This window comes from Sapajus apella, unplaced genomic scaffold (assembly GCF_009761245.1).
Source record: "Sapajus apella isolate SASKATOON/1434 unplaced genomic scaffold, GSC_monkey_1.0 scaffold10, whole genome shotgun sequence".
NCBI lineage: Eukaryota > Metazoa > Chordata > Mammalia > Primates > Cebidae > Sapajus > Sapajus apella.
Window position 1 is genome coordinate 22,359 of NW_022436950.1, and position 15,523 is coordinate 37,881.

At 61.1% G+C, this 15,523-nt stretch overlaps 1 protein-coding gene and 1 long non-coding RNA gene across 2 annotated transcripts; one reads left to right on the forward strand and one right to left on the reverse strand.

Annotated features, from left to right (window-relative positions):
* Window positions 1–283: 283 nt before the first annotated feature.
* CAPN10 (calpain 10) lies at window positions 284–12,813 on the reverse strand. The gene is given in 13 exon segments (XM_032277709.1): window positions 284–720; window positions 933–978; window positions 1,240–1,439; window positions 2,341–2,602; window positions 2,742–2,944; window positions 3,928–4,208; window positions 4,445–4,611; window positions 5,118–5,259; window positions 7,156–7,373; window positions 8,258–8,454; window positions 9,673–9,804; window positions 12,161–12,279; window positions 12,282–12,813. Coding segments are annotated over 13 exon segments (2,016 nt in total). The 5' UTR covers window positions 12,301–12,813; the 3' UTR covers window positions 284–690.
* Window positions 12,814–12,843: 30 nt separating this feature from the next.
* Window positions 12,844–15,163, forward strand: LOC116551558. Its single transcript, XR_004268990.1, has 2 exons — window positions 12,844–13,152; window positions 13,272–15,163. It is a non-coding gene; the product is annotated as an uncharacterized LOC116551558 (long non-coding RNA).
* Window positions 15,164–15,523: the final 360 nt, after the last annotated feature.

The following is a 15,523-nucleotide window of genomic DNA, read 5'->3' on the forward strand; positions in this document are numbered from 1 at the left end:
GTCTATTGGTCCCCCCAAGGCCAGGGCTTGACTTGCCCGGCGGGCCTCAACCTCAGCCTCCTGGCCTGGGGCATGCTCTGTGCCCACCCCTCCAAACTTCTCCCCTCCTCCCCACTCACCATCTCCTCCTGAACCCTGCCCTGCCTGGGTTGGCTCTGCCCACCTCCCAGGCCCCGGGCCCTCTGGGGCCATCTTCCTCCTCACCATCTTGGCAGGCACCCAGCCCCCCACAGCAGGCTCAGCAAGAGCAAATGCAGCCTGGAGCTACTTGGAGCATGACTGCTCTGCAACTCCCCAGTGCTCGTGTTTATTTATAAAGTTACATCCTAAAAGCGATTCAGACAATAAATAGTTCTAAAGAAGACCCACTGCCCTCCCCTCTGGGTGTGAGGCCTCTTCTAGAGTCCGCCGAGGAGAGTCTGGGAGGGATCCTGGGGTCTCTGCTGTCTCAGTGGCACCACAGAAGCCACCGAGTTTCCCGCCCTTACTGCAGCACCTGCGCACCCCCAGGGCTGCGTCTCTCACAATGGAGGCTTCCTGTGGACCCCTAGGCAGCAGCCGCCTGGCAGGGCTGGGAGGCGGGCCAAGACCCAGGACCAGCAGCCAACAGTGCCTGGCTGGCCGGCCCAGCCGCTGGGAGCCCTGCAGGCCTTCGGCTCCAGTCACCTGAGCTGGCATGGGGCCACACAGCTAGGTTTTCATTACTGCCATGACGGAGACCTGCGAGGACAGATGGGGGCCTAGGCGGCGGCAGCACTCACCCCTTCTCACCCCACCGCCAGCACGGCCAGGGAATGGGATGCAGCCCAATCCCCCGGCCCTTTGAGGCGCCACCCGGGGCTCTCACAGGAACTGTCAAGGCACCTCATGTCCCAGGCAGAGGCCACCCACCTGAGGCAGGCAGGTGAGCAGGCTGGGGGATGCATACGTACCTCCTGGAGGAACTGGCCCAGCACCTCCTGGCTGTGAATGGATGGCCTGCGGAGAGATGCCAGGTCACTGCCCCCACACCCCACTGGCACATGAGGGGCTGTGCGCTTCTGCCCACCCCCCGCAAGCCTCTCCCCGCAAGCCCAGACCAGCAAGGAAGGGTTCCCAGGCAGGCAGGACAGCCCTGCTCTGCCAGGACAGATAGGAGCTTGGGGGTGAGGGGCAGGCAGGAGAGACGTGGGGGATGGGCAAGGGCTAAGACTCCAGGACCCTAGCCTCCAGCAGGCCGCCCAAGTCCCAGGGCCCCACCTGTCAATCTTGATTGCGATGGTCACCGTGAAAGCCCCCTCTGTGTCCGGCAGGTATGTGGAGGGCACGACCCTGTAGGTGCCTGCAGGCAGGAGGCAGAGCCGGCTCACCTCCTGGGCATAGCGGTGCGGCACGCAGCTCAGCAGCGGCTCCTGCAGTAGCAGCGGGAGCGCGTCCGGGCTCCTGCCACCCTCTGGGACCTGGGGAGGCACGGGCTCAGACTGAGGGGCCGGCCGTGGGGTAGGGGGCACAGCCCGGGGCTACCTGCTTGGACGCCCACAGCCCTCCTGAGTCACACACAGCCCCAGACACTGGACTTGCGTCCTATGCAAGGCCTGATCACCCCTGCCAGAAGGTGCCGGCAGCAGGGCCCTAGCCTGGAGGCGTCGCATCACCAGGGGCTTCATTTTAAAACCTGGGACTGCCCAGCCTGCCCCAAGGGTGCTCTCACTGGACCCTGGGACGTGTTTTCCTCAGAGCTTTGGGGGACCTGAGCCAGTTGCCTGGGGCAAACAGTGAGGCTCTGGGAGTCCCGGCAGCCCACCGTAAACCAAGGGGCACAGAGTCTTCCTCATCTGGGCCCTGCATTCCAGGGGACACTGGTCGGCGGAGAATGGACCTCGGGACACAGTGGACAAGGGGCTGCCGGCTGAGCCCAGTGACTGTGGACTTCCTAAGACGCAGGGGTTGCTGTGGCCGGCCAGCCTGGGCCTCCCCTCCTCTCACCTGAGTCCATGGGGCTCCCGTGTCCCTAAAGCCCAGGGCTCAGCCTGCGCCGGCCGGACTCAAGCTCAGCCTCCCGTCCCCTACAAACTTCTCCCCTCCTCCCCACTCACCACCTCCTCTGGAAACCCGCCCTGCCTGGGTGAGCCCTACCTCCCAGGCCCCCGGCCCTTCTAGAGGCCATCTTCAACCTCGTCCGTGGGAGGATGGAGATGGGGAAGAGCCCCGTGTGGTTCCAGGCGGCGCCTCGAAGGGCAGGAAAGCTGGGGCTGCGTGCCCACGTGACTGAGCCCAGAGCCCTCTGCTGGAACCGAGGCCAAGATGCAAATTCTCTGAGGGCCCCTCTGTTCCCCCTTCCTCCCGTGGCGAGGAGCTTGCCTGGAAGACATGGAAGCCAATGGGGTGGAACTCGGTGTCACCGGGCCGGCAGTGCTGATGCAGAGTGATGTGGATGCAGCGGGGGCCAGGGCCCTCGGGAACCAGGAAGGGGAAGCAGGGGTTGCTGGGGTAGGAGGCAAAGTTCCTGCTGCCCCCCGCCGTGTGGCCGGCTCTCCACGAGCCCCGCAGCTGCACGGTCCCCCACTCCCCCGCAGGCAGGACTGCCCCAGCGGCGGTGTTCTTGGCCACTGCCCTGACGGCACTGCCAGGGAGACAAACATGGGAGGGTGCTGGTGGTGGGTCCCAGCAGCCTCAGTACCCACACGGATACCTGCCAGCCCCGAGGGAAGGTGCCCGAACCCTGCCTCGGAGGACAGGCCACGCTGCACGGTTCCTCTCACCTGAGGGAGACCCGCCCGGTGGAGAAGACTCGGAGCAGGAATTGCCCAGGTGCGTCCTTCAGGAAGGTGCTGGGGACAGCCAAGTAGTAGCCCGGTGAGAGTTCGCAACGCAGGTGGACCTCCCGGTCATATGCGTGGCACGTGGTGCCAGCCACGGGAGGTGTAGACAGGACCCTGGGCAGACTGACCCGCCGCTTCTCCACCTGTGAGCAGGGGCAGAGGCCCAGTGCAGAGAAGAGGCCAGCGTCAGGCGCCTTGGCCTTCCTGCTCCGAGCACAGCAGCCTCTGGAGGCAGCAGATGACAGTGCCAAGGCCGGTCAGCGCCTTCCACCCTGTCAGGGGCCAGCTGGAGATGCCCGCCTGTCCAGGGCTGCACTTGGCCCTGGGGCCACCGTCTGGAGCCTAAAAGTCCTCCCCTGTAGGAGGTGCCATGGCCCAGGCAACCTGGGGGCTGCTGGACAGTGGGCCTTCCAGCACCTTCTTTTGTAAGAGGAAAGGAACATCATGGGGCCACATCCATGAAGGGATAGGGAACAGTGTGGTACCAGGTGTCACACCCATCAGGGCACACCAGATTAAAACCCAGTCCCTGAGCAAGTGGCCGGCACATCCTCGCCCACACTCAGGCCTTTGCTCCCAGGCGCCCTCATCAGTTCTTCCAGGAAACAGCACATTTTGTGAACCAGTGGCTGAGCCTGGGACTGACCAGGCCTCAGAGCAATCCCATGAGGCCTGGGTCAGGACCCTGCCTGGCAGGGGAAGAGACTGAGGCGGGCAGGGAGAGGGCACGGCCGATGCTGGGTCATGCAGCAGGCTGCAGAGCTGGGACTGGCCCAGGCAGGTCCTCGGCCAGCACTCCGCCTCCGCCCCAGAAAGGCATGGCGCTGTCGGGAACCCTGGGCCCGGCGCCCTGTGGGTCCTGTCCTGGCTGCAGCCTCTTTTGCTTCCTTTGGCCAACGAGGCCCAAGGCCAGGCAGAAAGAAGCCCAAGCCGGCAGTCTCAGGTCACGGCCGGGTCGGAGAGCACCAGCAGGTGCAACCCCGTGCCGCGGCCCGAGGAGGGGGAGGCTGGTAGGGCCTGGGGCAGAGTCCCATGTGTCCCGGCAGGGCTGCTCCAAGAACCCAGACCTCCATGGGCCTCCACACCACATGTGCCATGGAGCGTGAGCCACGTGGGGCCGACTTACCTTCCAGATGTGCAGGCCCACAGCCTGGTAGTGCTTGCCCGGGATGCCCGCTGGGCTCCATGAAGTACGACTGTCACCCACCAGCGCCCGTGCCCAGCCTGCCCCGTCCGCCGCATGCATCCTGGATCTCTGCAGGACGGCCACGTACACCTCGCTCGGCTCTGAGACCCGCAGCCAGAATTTGGGGTTGCTGGGAAAGCCGCTGTTGTTCCGGCAGCCTCCTGCTGACTGCCCCTTGACCCAGGCCCCGGGCAGCGCCCCAGTGTGGCAGAGCAGCCTCTCTAGTGAGGGAACACAGGTGTCAGCTGCAGGACACGGCTCCAAGCTGGCCTCCCACCATGCCAACCCCACGAGCCCCGCGGCCACAGGCAGAGCCAGCCCCTCCCACGAGCCTACGCTCCTCCCGGCTCCCGGGACAGAAGCATCCCTCCACACTAGAGAGAAGCAAACCGGGCACTGCCCAGCCTCCTCACCTGGGCAGCAGAGCACACGCCCAGCACAGCCCTCAGGGCACTACCTGTGTAGAGGCTCTGCAGGTGGCCAGTCTCCGTGATGGGGAAGCCGATGGTGATCTCATCAAACTCCCGGAGGAACTCGTCCTCCTCCACCCAGAACTCCCCTTCCTGGAGCTGGGACAGGAGCTCAGACGCTACTGTTGCATCTACCTGGCTCCAGCCTTCACCCCTGCAAGAAACCTCAACTCAGCAGAAGCCCCTCCCGAAAACTGGTAGCATCAACTGGCAGGCTGGCTGGGGGGTCCCTGGAGGGGACCCAGAGAGCCCGAAGTTCCTGCCAGCGCCCTCTCGGCCCAGCTCTGCAGCTCTGCAGCTCCGCGCCCCCGCCACACACGTGAAGCAGCCTGCAGCACAGGCCTTCCGGGCAGCAGCCACCCACCGGAGCCCTCTCTTTTCCCAAAGGAACCTCGCGCCTCTGAACGCGTCTTCCTAGGACTGCCGCCTGAGCTCATGACGATGTCTGCCCTATCGAAACCCCAGGCCGCAGCCCCTGGCCACCTCAGCAGCCATCACAAGGACTATCTGGGGCCAAGAGAAGCATGGTGTCACATGAGCAGGGGCTCAGGGGCCTTGCTGGAGATATCCAAGTAAGGTCCTAACAGCTGAAGGTGACCAGGACACAGGCCAGGTTGGCACTGGGCCCCCTCCTGAGCACAGTGAGGCCCTGTCGCTCACCCCTCTCTCCAGAGCCCCTGCCAGCACCGCCGGCCCCAGGGGTTCTGGATCCGCAGCAGCAGGACGCTGTGGCCCGCCGGTCCCTGAAGCTCCCGCAGGTCCGAGACAATGAAGGCATGGAACTCCCCCAGCTCCCGGGCACCTGCGTGAGGAACAGCTTGGGCACAGGCACGAAGGGCACCATGAAGTCCCATGTGGACGAGGACACACAGGCCTCCATCTCCTTCTCTGGACGTGCTCCAGCCCACCCGACTGTGGCGACACAGATCCCCATGGACCATGGGAGCTCCTTTCCTAGCAACTTGCCTGTCAGCTCAGGAGCGTCTCAGAGCAAGCACCGGGGCCCTGACTCAGCTGCCATCCGGGTCCGGTGCTGGGTAAGTCAGCCCTCCTCTAGGTCAGTCATCGCCCATACCCATCAGTGCCCGATGCCTGGCACAGTGCCACTTCCCAAACACACCGCACAGATGCATCTGCAACTGCTAAGAACCCAGAGAGGGCTCTTCTTGGCAAAGCCCGTGGCAGGCAGGCATCCGGATACTGCCCTGACTAGAAGCCACGGGAGGTAGGGAGGCCTAGGGGGATGACAGCTCCACCTGGCCAGAGACCTTGAGACAGACGGGCACAGAAAAAAAAGAGCCAAACAGATCGGGTGCCACGTCTGTGGTGGGCAATGGTCTAGAGTGGAGGGGCTCCTGGAAGGACTCAGGTCCTGCCCATGCCGGAGCCCCCGGCCACCTCGGCAGGCTCCGGTGCACCTCCAGTCCCGCCCATGCCGCAGCCCCCGGCCACCTCGGCAGGCTCCGGTGCACCTCCAGTCCCGCCCATGCCGCAGCCCCCCGCCACCTCGGCAGGCTCCGGTGCACCTCCAGTCCCGCCCATGCCGCAGCCCCCTGCCACCTCGGCAGGCTCCGGTGCACCTCCAGTCCCGCCCATGCCGCAGCCCCTGGCCACCTCAGCAGGCTCTGGTGCACCTCCAGCCAGTGCCAGCTGCCACATCTCTGCCTGGGGGCTTTCTCCAAAGCCCGAAGTGCTAGGACTTAGCCCTCCCTACCCTGGACCAGCCTGAAACCGACAGCTCCCCAAGCTGATGTTCAAGAGACCAGTGCCCTCACTCCCAGGTGGAAGGCTCAGAGGCCAGGGTCCTGCCTGGGCCCCAGCGGGGCTGACAGGGAGTGCATGCCCTCCAGGCTCTCTGAACCTCTCAACGTGCTCCTGAACCCCATCTCAGGGTCTGCTTGTGGGCGACCCAAACCAAGGCCTATGCCAACTTGTTTTGCTTTATTGTGATACTCATATTCTTTGACCAGTATTAACAATGCTAACTATTTAAAAAACAGTAAAGATGTTCATTAATGTTATTTATAATTATATAAAACCAGAAAGACCTTAAGATCCAACATCAGGGGAATGATTAAGAGACTACAGCAAACCCGCTCACGGAGCGAGCACGCAGACGGCGCGTGTGGCGCTGTGAGAGGCGGGTGCAGGACGGAAAGTGTCCGCAGCACGGGCTCCGGAAGACTGAGAGCACTCGAGTCACAGCGGGCAGATCTGAGGGACTTTGTGCTTCACCTTTTGTGAGATGGGATCTTGCTATGCTGCCCAGGTGGATCTCAAACTCCTGGGCTCCAGCGATACATCGGCCTCCCAAAGTTTTGGGATTACAGGTGTGAGCCACCACCCCAGCCCCTTTCTTTTCTTGTAAATAAACTGTCTTTAATGAATATACATCTGTCACTAAAATAAAAAACAGGTTTTGATATTGCTTGGTTGCCAGCTGGGCCAGGGACAGCACAGACAATGGCCTCTGACTCGGTGCCCCCACTTCCTGCCTCACACCAGCCGAAAGGACTGGTCAGGGAGTGAAGTGCTCCGTCCCTCTGGAAGAGGACAGCAGGGGAAGGTCACAAGCCCAGGACACCACCCTTGAGAACAAGCTTCCTTCTCCCCACTTAGTCCTGGCAGGGCTGTGTAGCCAGTCACACGAAAAGCCACAGCGTGCCTGAGGCCCAGCGGTGAGGGGCCCGTGCCTCACCTGCTCGGGGGCTGAGCACGGAGCAGCTGATGAGACACTGGTCCTTCAGGTGGAGCAGCTGCCGGCAGGTCCTGTGCTCCCCGGGGCCTGTCCCGTCCTGCTGGCCTCTGCTTCCTGCTATGCCCTTCAGGTTCCATCTTTCTGCCAGGCCGCCAGTCAGGTCCACCAGGGCATCCGCCACCTGCCCTGCCCACAAGTGCTCATAGGACCCATGGACCCTAGAAGACACAGTCACCATGGAAGTGAGCCTCTGGCATTGAACATGGCCACCCCCGACTCCCATGGTCGATAACACCCCAAGTCGTTCGGCCGCCACCTCAATCACACATCTTCATTCCCCTCTGTGCCTTCCTTCTCATCCTCATCAGGTCAAGGCTTGGCCTCCCCTTCAGACACCTTACTTCACAGCGAACCCGAGTGACCCTCACATAAAGACACTTTCTGGCCTCCGCTGTGGGCACAGGAGCAGGGCAGGAGGGGTGGAGGCTGCGGATGCCCACGCCCCTCGGCTCTCAAGCTCCAGCCCTACTTTTCCAAAACCAGCCCTTGGGACGGAAGGGCTCACTGGTACTGATGTCACTGGCCAGCCTTCCCGTGTTCGCCAGCTTCCCTGCCTGTGTCGGCCCAGTTGCCTTTGGCAAGATGATAAATACATTCTAAGAGGAAAGGCTGTTCAGTTATGACTCATGGTGAGGGTCCTGGTCCCGGAGCCAGCACCACGATACAGAAGTGCTGGAACGTTGGGGTGGCCTCACTTCTCCCTGGCAACTACACAGCAAGGTCGCCTGTCCCAACCATTCAACAAACAGAAGTCTCTCTTGCCGGGGTGGAGAACACAAGGAAGCCAGCGCACATGCTCTCTGTGGAGGATGACCCAGTGCTGGGCTTTGGAGCAAGGGAAGGGAAAGAGGGAGTGGGCAAACCACAGGCCTCGGAGGAGAATCTCTGCGTCTGGCCAGCCTGCCAGACCCACAGGACGAGACCCTCAGAACCAAAGCGGGCTCTGCAGCCCGGAGTGAGTGGAGACCCTCCCAGGGCAGCCTGTGGTGGCAGCAACTACCACTCGCCACAGACCAGGCCTTTCGGGCCCCAGCACACGCACTTGGCATAGACCTTTTCCAGTAAGGGGAGCCAGAACACATCCTCCCTCTGGCAGCGGGAGAAACAGAGTCTCCCTGCAAGGCACGGCAGGCGGTCGTCTGTGGTCACCTCCACCCAGTGTCCAAACTGCCAAATGCGACAGGTGAAGGAGCCCTGGTACTCCTGGTCATCCCAGCTCGGCTGTCCCGGAGGAATGACCTGGGCACACACAGGGAGAAGCAAAGGCAAGCATCACATAAGCATCGCCCCGCACAGCTCCGGTGTCCCGGCCACAGCGTGGCCACAGCTGAGCACTCTGCAGGCACCACGCTCTGCAGAGAACTCTGTGGCACATCTGGATGTTGGTGCGTGCACAGGGCTTGAGCACCACACACGAGATTAATAGACCTCTCACTGCAATGCTTGTGGACCACACCGAGGGAGCCACGTATCCCAGGATACAGTCTGCTGCCCTCACTAAAAGCACCTGACCTGAAGCCAAAACAATGTGACTTTCAAGGGCATGAGTGATCCCGTTCCTGACTAAGCTGGCTGCAAGCAACATGTCACCACAGGAATGGCAGCCCCTCTGCTGCTGGGAGCCTGGTGCCCCCACACTGGGCCAGCTGACTGCATCCCCACGTCTACCGCGGGGCTCCTTCAGGGGTAAGCATTCTGACCCAGCGTCAGGGGGAGCGCAGGCCGGGCACCACTCCCCCGACGCTGGTACGGTTCTGGCTCTGCCACTTACTGGCCCCACAATGGCAGTGGTTTTAGCACTCATTTGTTTAAAAAGAAAGAAACAAGAGTCAAAGCAGGCAAGGCTATGACACTGAGAGTCAGTGACTGTGACATGCTTAGCATGGGGCCTGGGAATGAGTGACACGCCGAGTGAGGTCACCACTGTCAAGGCCGCTGCTTTAATCAGCAATGCTCAGCAAGAAGCCAAGCATAAAACCGTGAAGACTCCTAGGTAAGGCAAACCTGAGAAGGCCTTCTCCGCCCAGAGTATCTGTCTACTGACAGAGCCAGGTTTAATCATCTTTTGCAAACGCTGTAAGAAAGCCAGGCAGCAAGCTCATGAGAGATCTGGGGCAGAGGCCCCGGCCACCCGTCCTGTGAGCTGGCACGTTTGTCTCTTTACTCTAAATGTGGTGCTCGGACTCCATGGAGAGCCCGGGGCTCAGGAGGGCAGAGAGCTGGATGAACGCCTCCCTGACGGAGCCCTCTGGCAGGGCCAAGGCCCACCCCCTGCAGCAGAGGGACACAGTGCAGTCCTCAGTCTCTGCCTCAGAACGCTCCTGTCTTTACCCTACACGGCGAGAGACCCACTGCTGCACGGGTCTGTTTCACGAGGGCTCCTGGTGCTCAGCAGCCAGGAGAATCGCGCAGAAGACAAACCGGCACCAGGACAAACAGGGAAGAAGGGGCCCCCACCTGGTTCAGGAGGTGCCTGCTCTTCTGCAGGGCGGCACAGGCGCACAGGAACCAGCAATCCCCCAGCAGTCCTTGCTTCACCTGCCCTTCTCGTGGGTCATCTGGAAACAACCGGGGCGTGGCACAGATCTCCTGAAATAAAGAAAGTTGTCCAGAGTCAGATCATGCCTGCTGGGGAATCCTTCAAACTAAGAACCCAAGGATTTAGGTGAAGGGTTGGGGTAGAGCTTTTCCGATCATCACTGTAGCCCAGAAGGGGACAGGGAGGTGGTTTCCCGTGGCGGGTGTTCTTCAGCTCCTGGCTTCAAATCCCCCCGTCCAGCTTAATTCTGGGTGGCCTGTCTCTGTCTTCCTTCCTTACTGGAAAAATCGCAAACTCTCCCAAGCTCCTTCTCAAAACAGCAAAATGTTGGTTTAGAGAAGTTTCACTTTTCATTCATGCTGGCAGATCTCAAATGCGTCCTCCATCCTGCTGGAAGTCTTCCTGTTTCTCTAGCAGGCTCCATTTCCCACATCCCCAAACTATCACAGACCTTCCCTTTTCTCCCCGTCTTCGCAAAGCATCCACACTCCCCCTGCCCGCCCCTCTGAGCTGCCAACCTTGCCTCCTGCTTCTGGACCTGACCCTATCTCCTGCCCTCTGGCCACCTCAGAGCCTGGACTCCTTCCTTTCCACGTCCCGGGGCAGAGTCCCAGCAGCATGAAGACGGGACATTACCCCTCAGCACCACAGTACCTTCGGGCCTCTCCTCGTTACAGCCTGAGAAAGCACCGTGACACCACTGCTGCTTCCCAATCGCTCACCACACAGGCTCTCCAGCTTCTGAGCCAGTCATGCCCCCTGAGCTGCCTCTATCAATGTCACTGTTATCTCTGCTTCTCTCGGTCCCAACTCTACAGTACTCAGCAGCATTCAGGACAGCTGCCGTCTGCTACCCCGAGGCAGTCCCCACTCAGTTCCCTGAGGCTGCATGTCCCTGGGTGTCCTCTCCCTCACTGCCTGCTGCTTCTCAAGTCTACCTGTCAGGGAAGCTGCCTGACCTCAAGAAATGTTAGGGCTCTTCAAGGCTCAGTCCCAAGGCCCCCTTCTTCTTTGCTGATGCTCCCCCGAGACACTCTGCCAGGCTGTGGACCATAAACCATTTAAATGCTCCTCCTCCCAGATGAATGCCTCTAGCCCAGATCTCCCTACTCTGTATACACCTGCCTCCAGGACAGCTCCACCTGCACACCTGAGAGCAAAGTCCAACTCTAGGTCACCCCAGGCTCTGTCCCAGGACCACCATCTACCCACTTGCTCAGGCCAGAAACCTAGAAAGCATGTTGCTTCCTCCACTATCCTCACCCTCTGTTTCAGTCAGTCAGTGAGGCCTCTCAGTCCCCGCTGCAAAGTAGGTCTCAAACCACGCTACTCCAAATGCCCATCCTAATGGTCGTCACGCTAATCTGACTCCCCTTCATCTTTCTCCAAGACCACTGTGATGGCCCCTTGCATTCTTGCCCCGACAAACCACTTCCCACCCAGCAGCAAGAGTGAGCTTCTAAAACACACATCTAGACGAATCACTCCTCTACCAAACCCTCTAGTGGCCTCTAACTGCACCTAAAAATCAACCTTTTAACAAAATAAAACCCACATTCCGATGACAAGGCTCTACAAGCTCTGACCTTGCCTCCTCCCCAGCCCTTCCGTGTTGTCCGAGAAACCCGGTTGCCTGTCAAAGCCATCTCAGTCACCAGAGCCCAGAGGTTCCAGCTCTGTTCGAGGGCAGGTGCCATCAGTTGTCTCCGCTAAGACCGCATCCACTTAGGCAAGGCTGCTCCCTGGGCCGTCTCACTCAGCAGAAAGAGCATTTCCGAAAACAATACGGCGCTCGGCCAGGGCATCCCTTGGAGTTGCCATTTTTAAGCGTTTACAACTGGAAAAGCAGGTGCAAAAAATCCCGAAACTGAAATTCTCTCACGCTTTGCTTTGTGGGCTCAGTCTAGACACTCCAGAGGGGCACGGGCGGCCCTCCGCCGGGAGGAGCAGGCACAAACGCTCTGCAGGGCGGAAGCAAACAGGTGGGGGTGGCGGTGCGGCTGGGGCAGGGGCAGGGGCAGGGGCAGGGGCAGGAGCTGGGGCAGGGGCAGGGGCAGGGGCTGGGGCTGGGGCAGGGGCAGGGGCAGGGGCAGGGGCAGGGGCAGGGGCAGGGGCTGGGGCAGGGGCAGGGGCTGGGGCTGTTAAACGCCTCTTGCTGCGCTCTGGGCATCCTTCTGGACTGGAGCTCTCGCAGGTGGGGGCCGCGGTCTCGCCTCGTGTCCTCGGGGCAGCGCGGAGTCCCGCTCGTTCTGGGCGGGCGTGGGAAGGAGCCACGAAAGAGGGGGCCGGGCGCCCACTTCTGAGGAGAACTGCGGACCCTGCGTTCGGGGCAACCCCGGCCGCCCACCCCGGCCGGCTCGCTCGAGGATCGGCGCGCTCAGAAGCCAGAAACCCCGCCCGCCGCACCTGGGGCCGCCTCCACGTGATGTCCTCGCGGAACTGGGCCAGCGGCGTAGACAGGTCGCAGAAGAGCGAGGAGTCCGCGGCAGGGAAGGCGGCGTCCCGGAACAGCTCCCGCGCCGGGTCGCGCCGCAGCCCGCCCGCATCCTCGGCTCCGCGGGCTCCCATCTGCAGCCGGCAGCCTCGGGGTCGCAGCCCCGGAGAGAGGGCGAGGCCGCCGCCGCCGCCGCCGGCCCGTCCCGCCCGGCCCAGCCCTCCAAGCCCGAGGGCCGCGCAGGTGCTGGGCCGGCCAGGACGCCGGACCGGAGTCGCCCATAGGTAACCAGGCGGCAGCCAATCGGGCGCGGCGCTTCGGGGCACGTGACATCGCGGCCCAATCGCACTCGGGCGACGGAAAGCGCCACGGACTTCTGAGGCTCAGGAGGCGGGGCTCCTGAGCTCAGCTCTCGCGAGGCCGGGCTGCTGTCCGCGCTGATTTTTCCTTCCGGGGGCGGCAGAGCCGTGGACTGTCCCGACCTCCGCCGCTCATACCCAGAGGGCCGGCTGGCGTTTAGTCGGGGAGCCGGTGAGGCTAGGGCCGCGGTGTCGGGACCGCCTGCACACGCGGGCTCTGGGGACGTCAGGAACCAGGGAGCCACGTTGGCCGAGTTGCGCCGCAGACTACAGCTCCCAGCATGCAGCGCCGCTCCCAGCATGCACCTCCCTCCCGAGACGCTCTCTGCTTCCGGCGCTCTGCTGCGGAGGCGGTGGCCGCGGGTTTTTGGGAGGAACGGTTGTTTGCGCTGGGGAAGGCGAGTTGCGAGCTCTCCAGCGTCGCTGTCAGGCGGGGGAGAAGGAGGCTTAACCCCTTTGCCACCTAATAGGGCTTTTCATCCCACCGGGCCCCAGGGCTTAGGAGTTCAGCAGGCTCAGCACCTTGCTGAGTCTGGAAAAGAGAGTGACCGCCTGGGACGTCAGACGGCCCCGAGGGAGGGGCTTGTGGGAGCGGCGTCGCCGGGGTCGGACCTGCCGGGGTCTGGGCTCCGTTTCAAGGCATTTTGGGTCGAACGCTTTGCATCTTATCGGGGGGGCGGGGAGGAGGCCAGAGCATCCCGCTGGGCGCTTTCCTGTTCCGCAGATGGCCGGGCACGTGGTCCTGGTGGCCGTGGTGACCCCGTGGACCCACATTTACAGCTGTAGCCACCGAGTGCGGCGGAGTGGTGAGGGTCGTGATCCTGGGACCTGCTCGAGGGTTCACCCTTGCTGCCAGAACCCGTTCCCTTCTCAGGAACGAGGGTGGTCAGGCAGAGGAGAGGAACGGGGCCTCAGCCCTCTAGTGACAGCAGTTTGCCACCTAATAGCGCTTTTCAGATTTTGCCTCCTCAGGCCATTTTACCCAGCCTCGGGCTATGAGGGATGGTCACATTGAAGGTATTTTTCTGCAGTCGGGAGCGAAAACTCCCTACTATTGAAGGAGAAACTGAATCTGGTTCAGGAGTCCCAGATTCCGCCCTCCGAGAGGCCAGGTGGGGCCTGCGTGAGGAGCAGCTGTACAGGTGGCTGTACACTGCTGTTTTCATCCCGCCAGGCCCCAGGCCCCTGATTAGGGGCCCAGACTGCTTATCTCCTTGCTTCAGTCTGGAAAAGGGAGTGACCCCATAGCCCAGCACCTGTGAGATACTTCACTGCCCATTCATCACCCCTATGATGCTGATTCTTCCAGAAGATGTTTCTGACTCTTTGCTAGGCTGGTGGTTGCACCGGAGCCGAGAGGACTCAAGAAGAATCTGCTCTCTGCTTCACCTAGGCGTCCCGGAGAAGTAAGAATCCATGTCTTCCCTGTCCTGGGTACTTGGCTGCTGGTTTGCCCAGGTGCCACATAGGGGTGTGTAGCAGAGCTGAGGCTGGCCCAGTATCCTGGCTTTCCTTGGAAGCCTGTGTTGTGCCATTCTCCCAGGCTGATAAAATCTGCAGAGCTAACAGCTTCCTGCAGCCACCTCTGTGTCCAAGGCTGGACTCATGCCCGTAGCCAGATTCCCAGGATCTGGAAGGCCAAGAGACAGCTGGTGCCGGGTTGGCAGCAGCCCTGCATCAGCACGCCCGCTGCCAGCACCCCATGCTGGGATTTGCCTGTGTGGTCTGCCCCCGCCCAAACCGGTATTGAAATTTGATCCCCAATGTGGCAGTGTTGGGAGGTGGTGCCTAGTAGGAGGAGTTTGGGTAATAGGGTGGATCCCTCGAAGAGATGAGTACCCTGTGTGGAGGGGTGAGCCCCCATGAGAGCTGGTTAGAGAGGCAGCCTTCCTGGAGTTGTCTGTGGCTTTCTCTGCTGCCATGCCATCTCCATGCATGCCCCTCCCCTTCCATTTCTGCATGAGTTGAAGCAGTTGCAGCTGCCCAATCTTGAAATTTCCATCAGAATTTTGTGCCAAATAAACCTGCTTTGCGTTTTTCTAAACAACTGTTCAGCCTCGGGTATAGCAGCATGAAACAGACTAAGACATTATGGCCTGTGGTCCCATCCATTACCCCAGGGTGCAGAGGTGTTCCCTCAGCCATGAAGGACGACATTCCCCTCTGGCCCCTGGGGTACCTCGAGGGGTTGTAAGCAGCTTATGTTGGTGGGATGAGAAGGGGTTTGGAGGGCAGCTGGTTCATGACCCCAGCCACCTCAACTGCAGGTTCTTGGTCTGAAGTACTGTGATTAAAGCATCACAGCCCCGGGGCCCTTGCCAAAGGAGGGAACAGCATCTGGTGCCTCAGTGAGGGTTATAGGAAGATGAAGGGCCTTCAGGCATGACTAGTTCCCACCGTGACCCCACTGCTGGCTGGTGCACTGAAATACATCTGACCACTTGTTTCTCAAGTTCATGGGTGCTGAGGAGCCCTGTGAAATCAGCCCTATCTCATCCTGCTGCCCGTCTTGTTCTGCAGGGAAATGTTCCCTGGCTTCCTCACCAGGGATCTCTTCTGAACTTTACGTCTCTGTTCAGGGGGCAATAACTGTGTTGGTCATTGCATTCTCATGGCAATACAAAGATTAAAATTCAGTGTCTGTCCACATACTGCCCAGCATTAGCAAGGATTGCTCTTCTGTGCGTTTATCTCAGGCCGGGTACAGTGGGAGTTGGGTCCTTCTCCCTTTTCCTAACCTAAAGGTTCCAGCTGAAGGAATCTTCCCAGGCAGGGCTGAAACAGGAACCAATTTGGTATTTGCAGCCACCCATGGTCAGTTCTCCAAAAAAAGTGAAGAGAGTTCCACCTGGGGCAGCCCTCAGCGGCTCAAAGGGCTAAAACCCGTGTAAGACGTGTTGAGACGCTGTGTGTGTTGTCCTCACACATCTCAGCAGTAGGTATTTCTGCCTCATTTTACCAACGAGAAACCTGAGC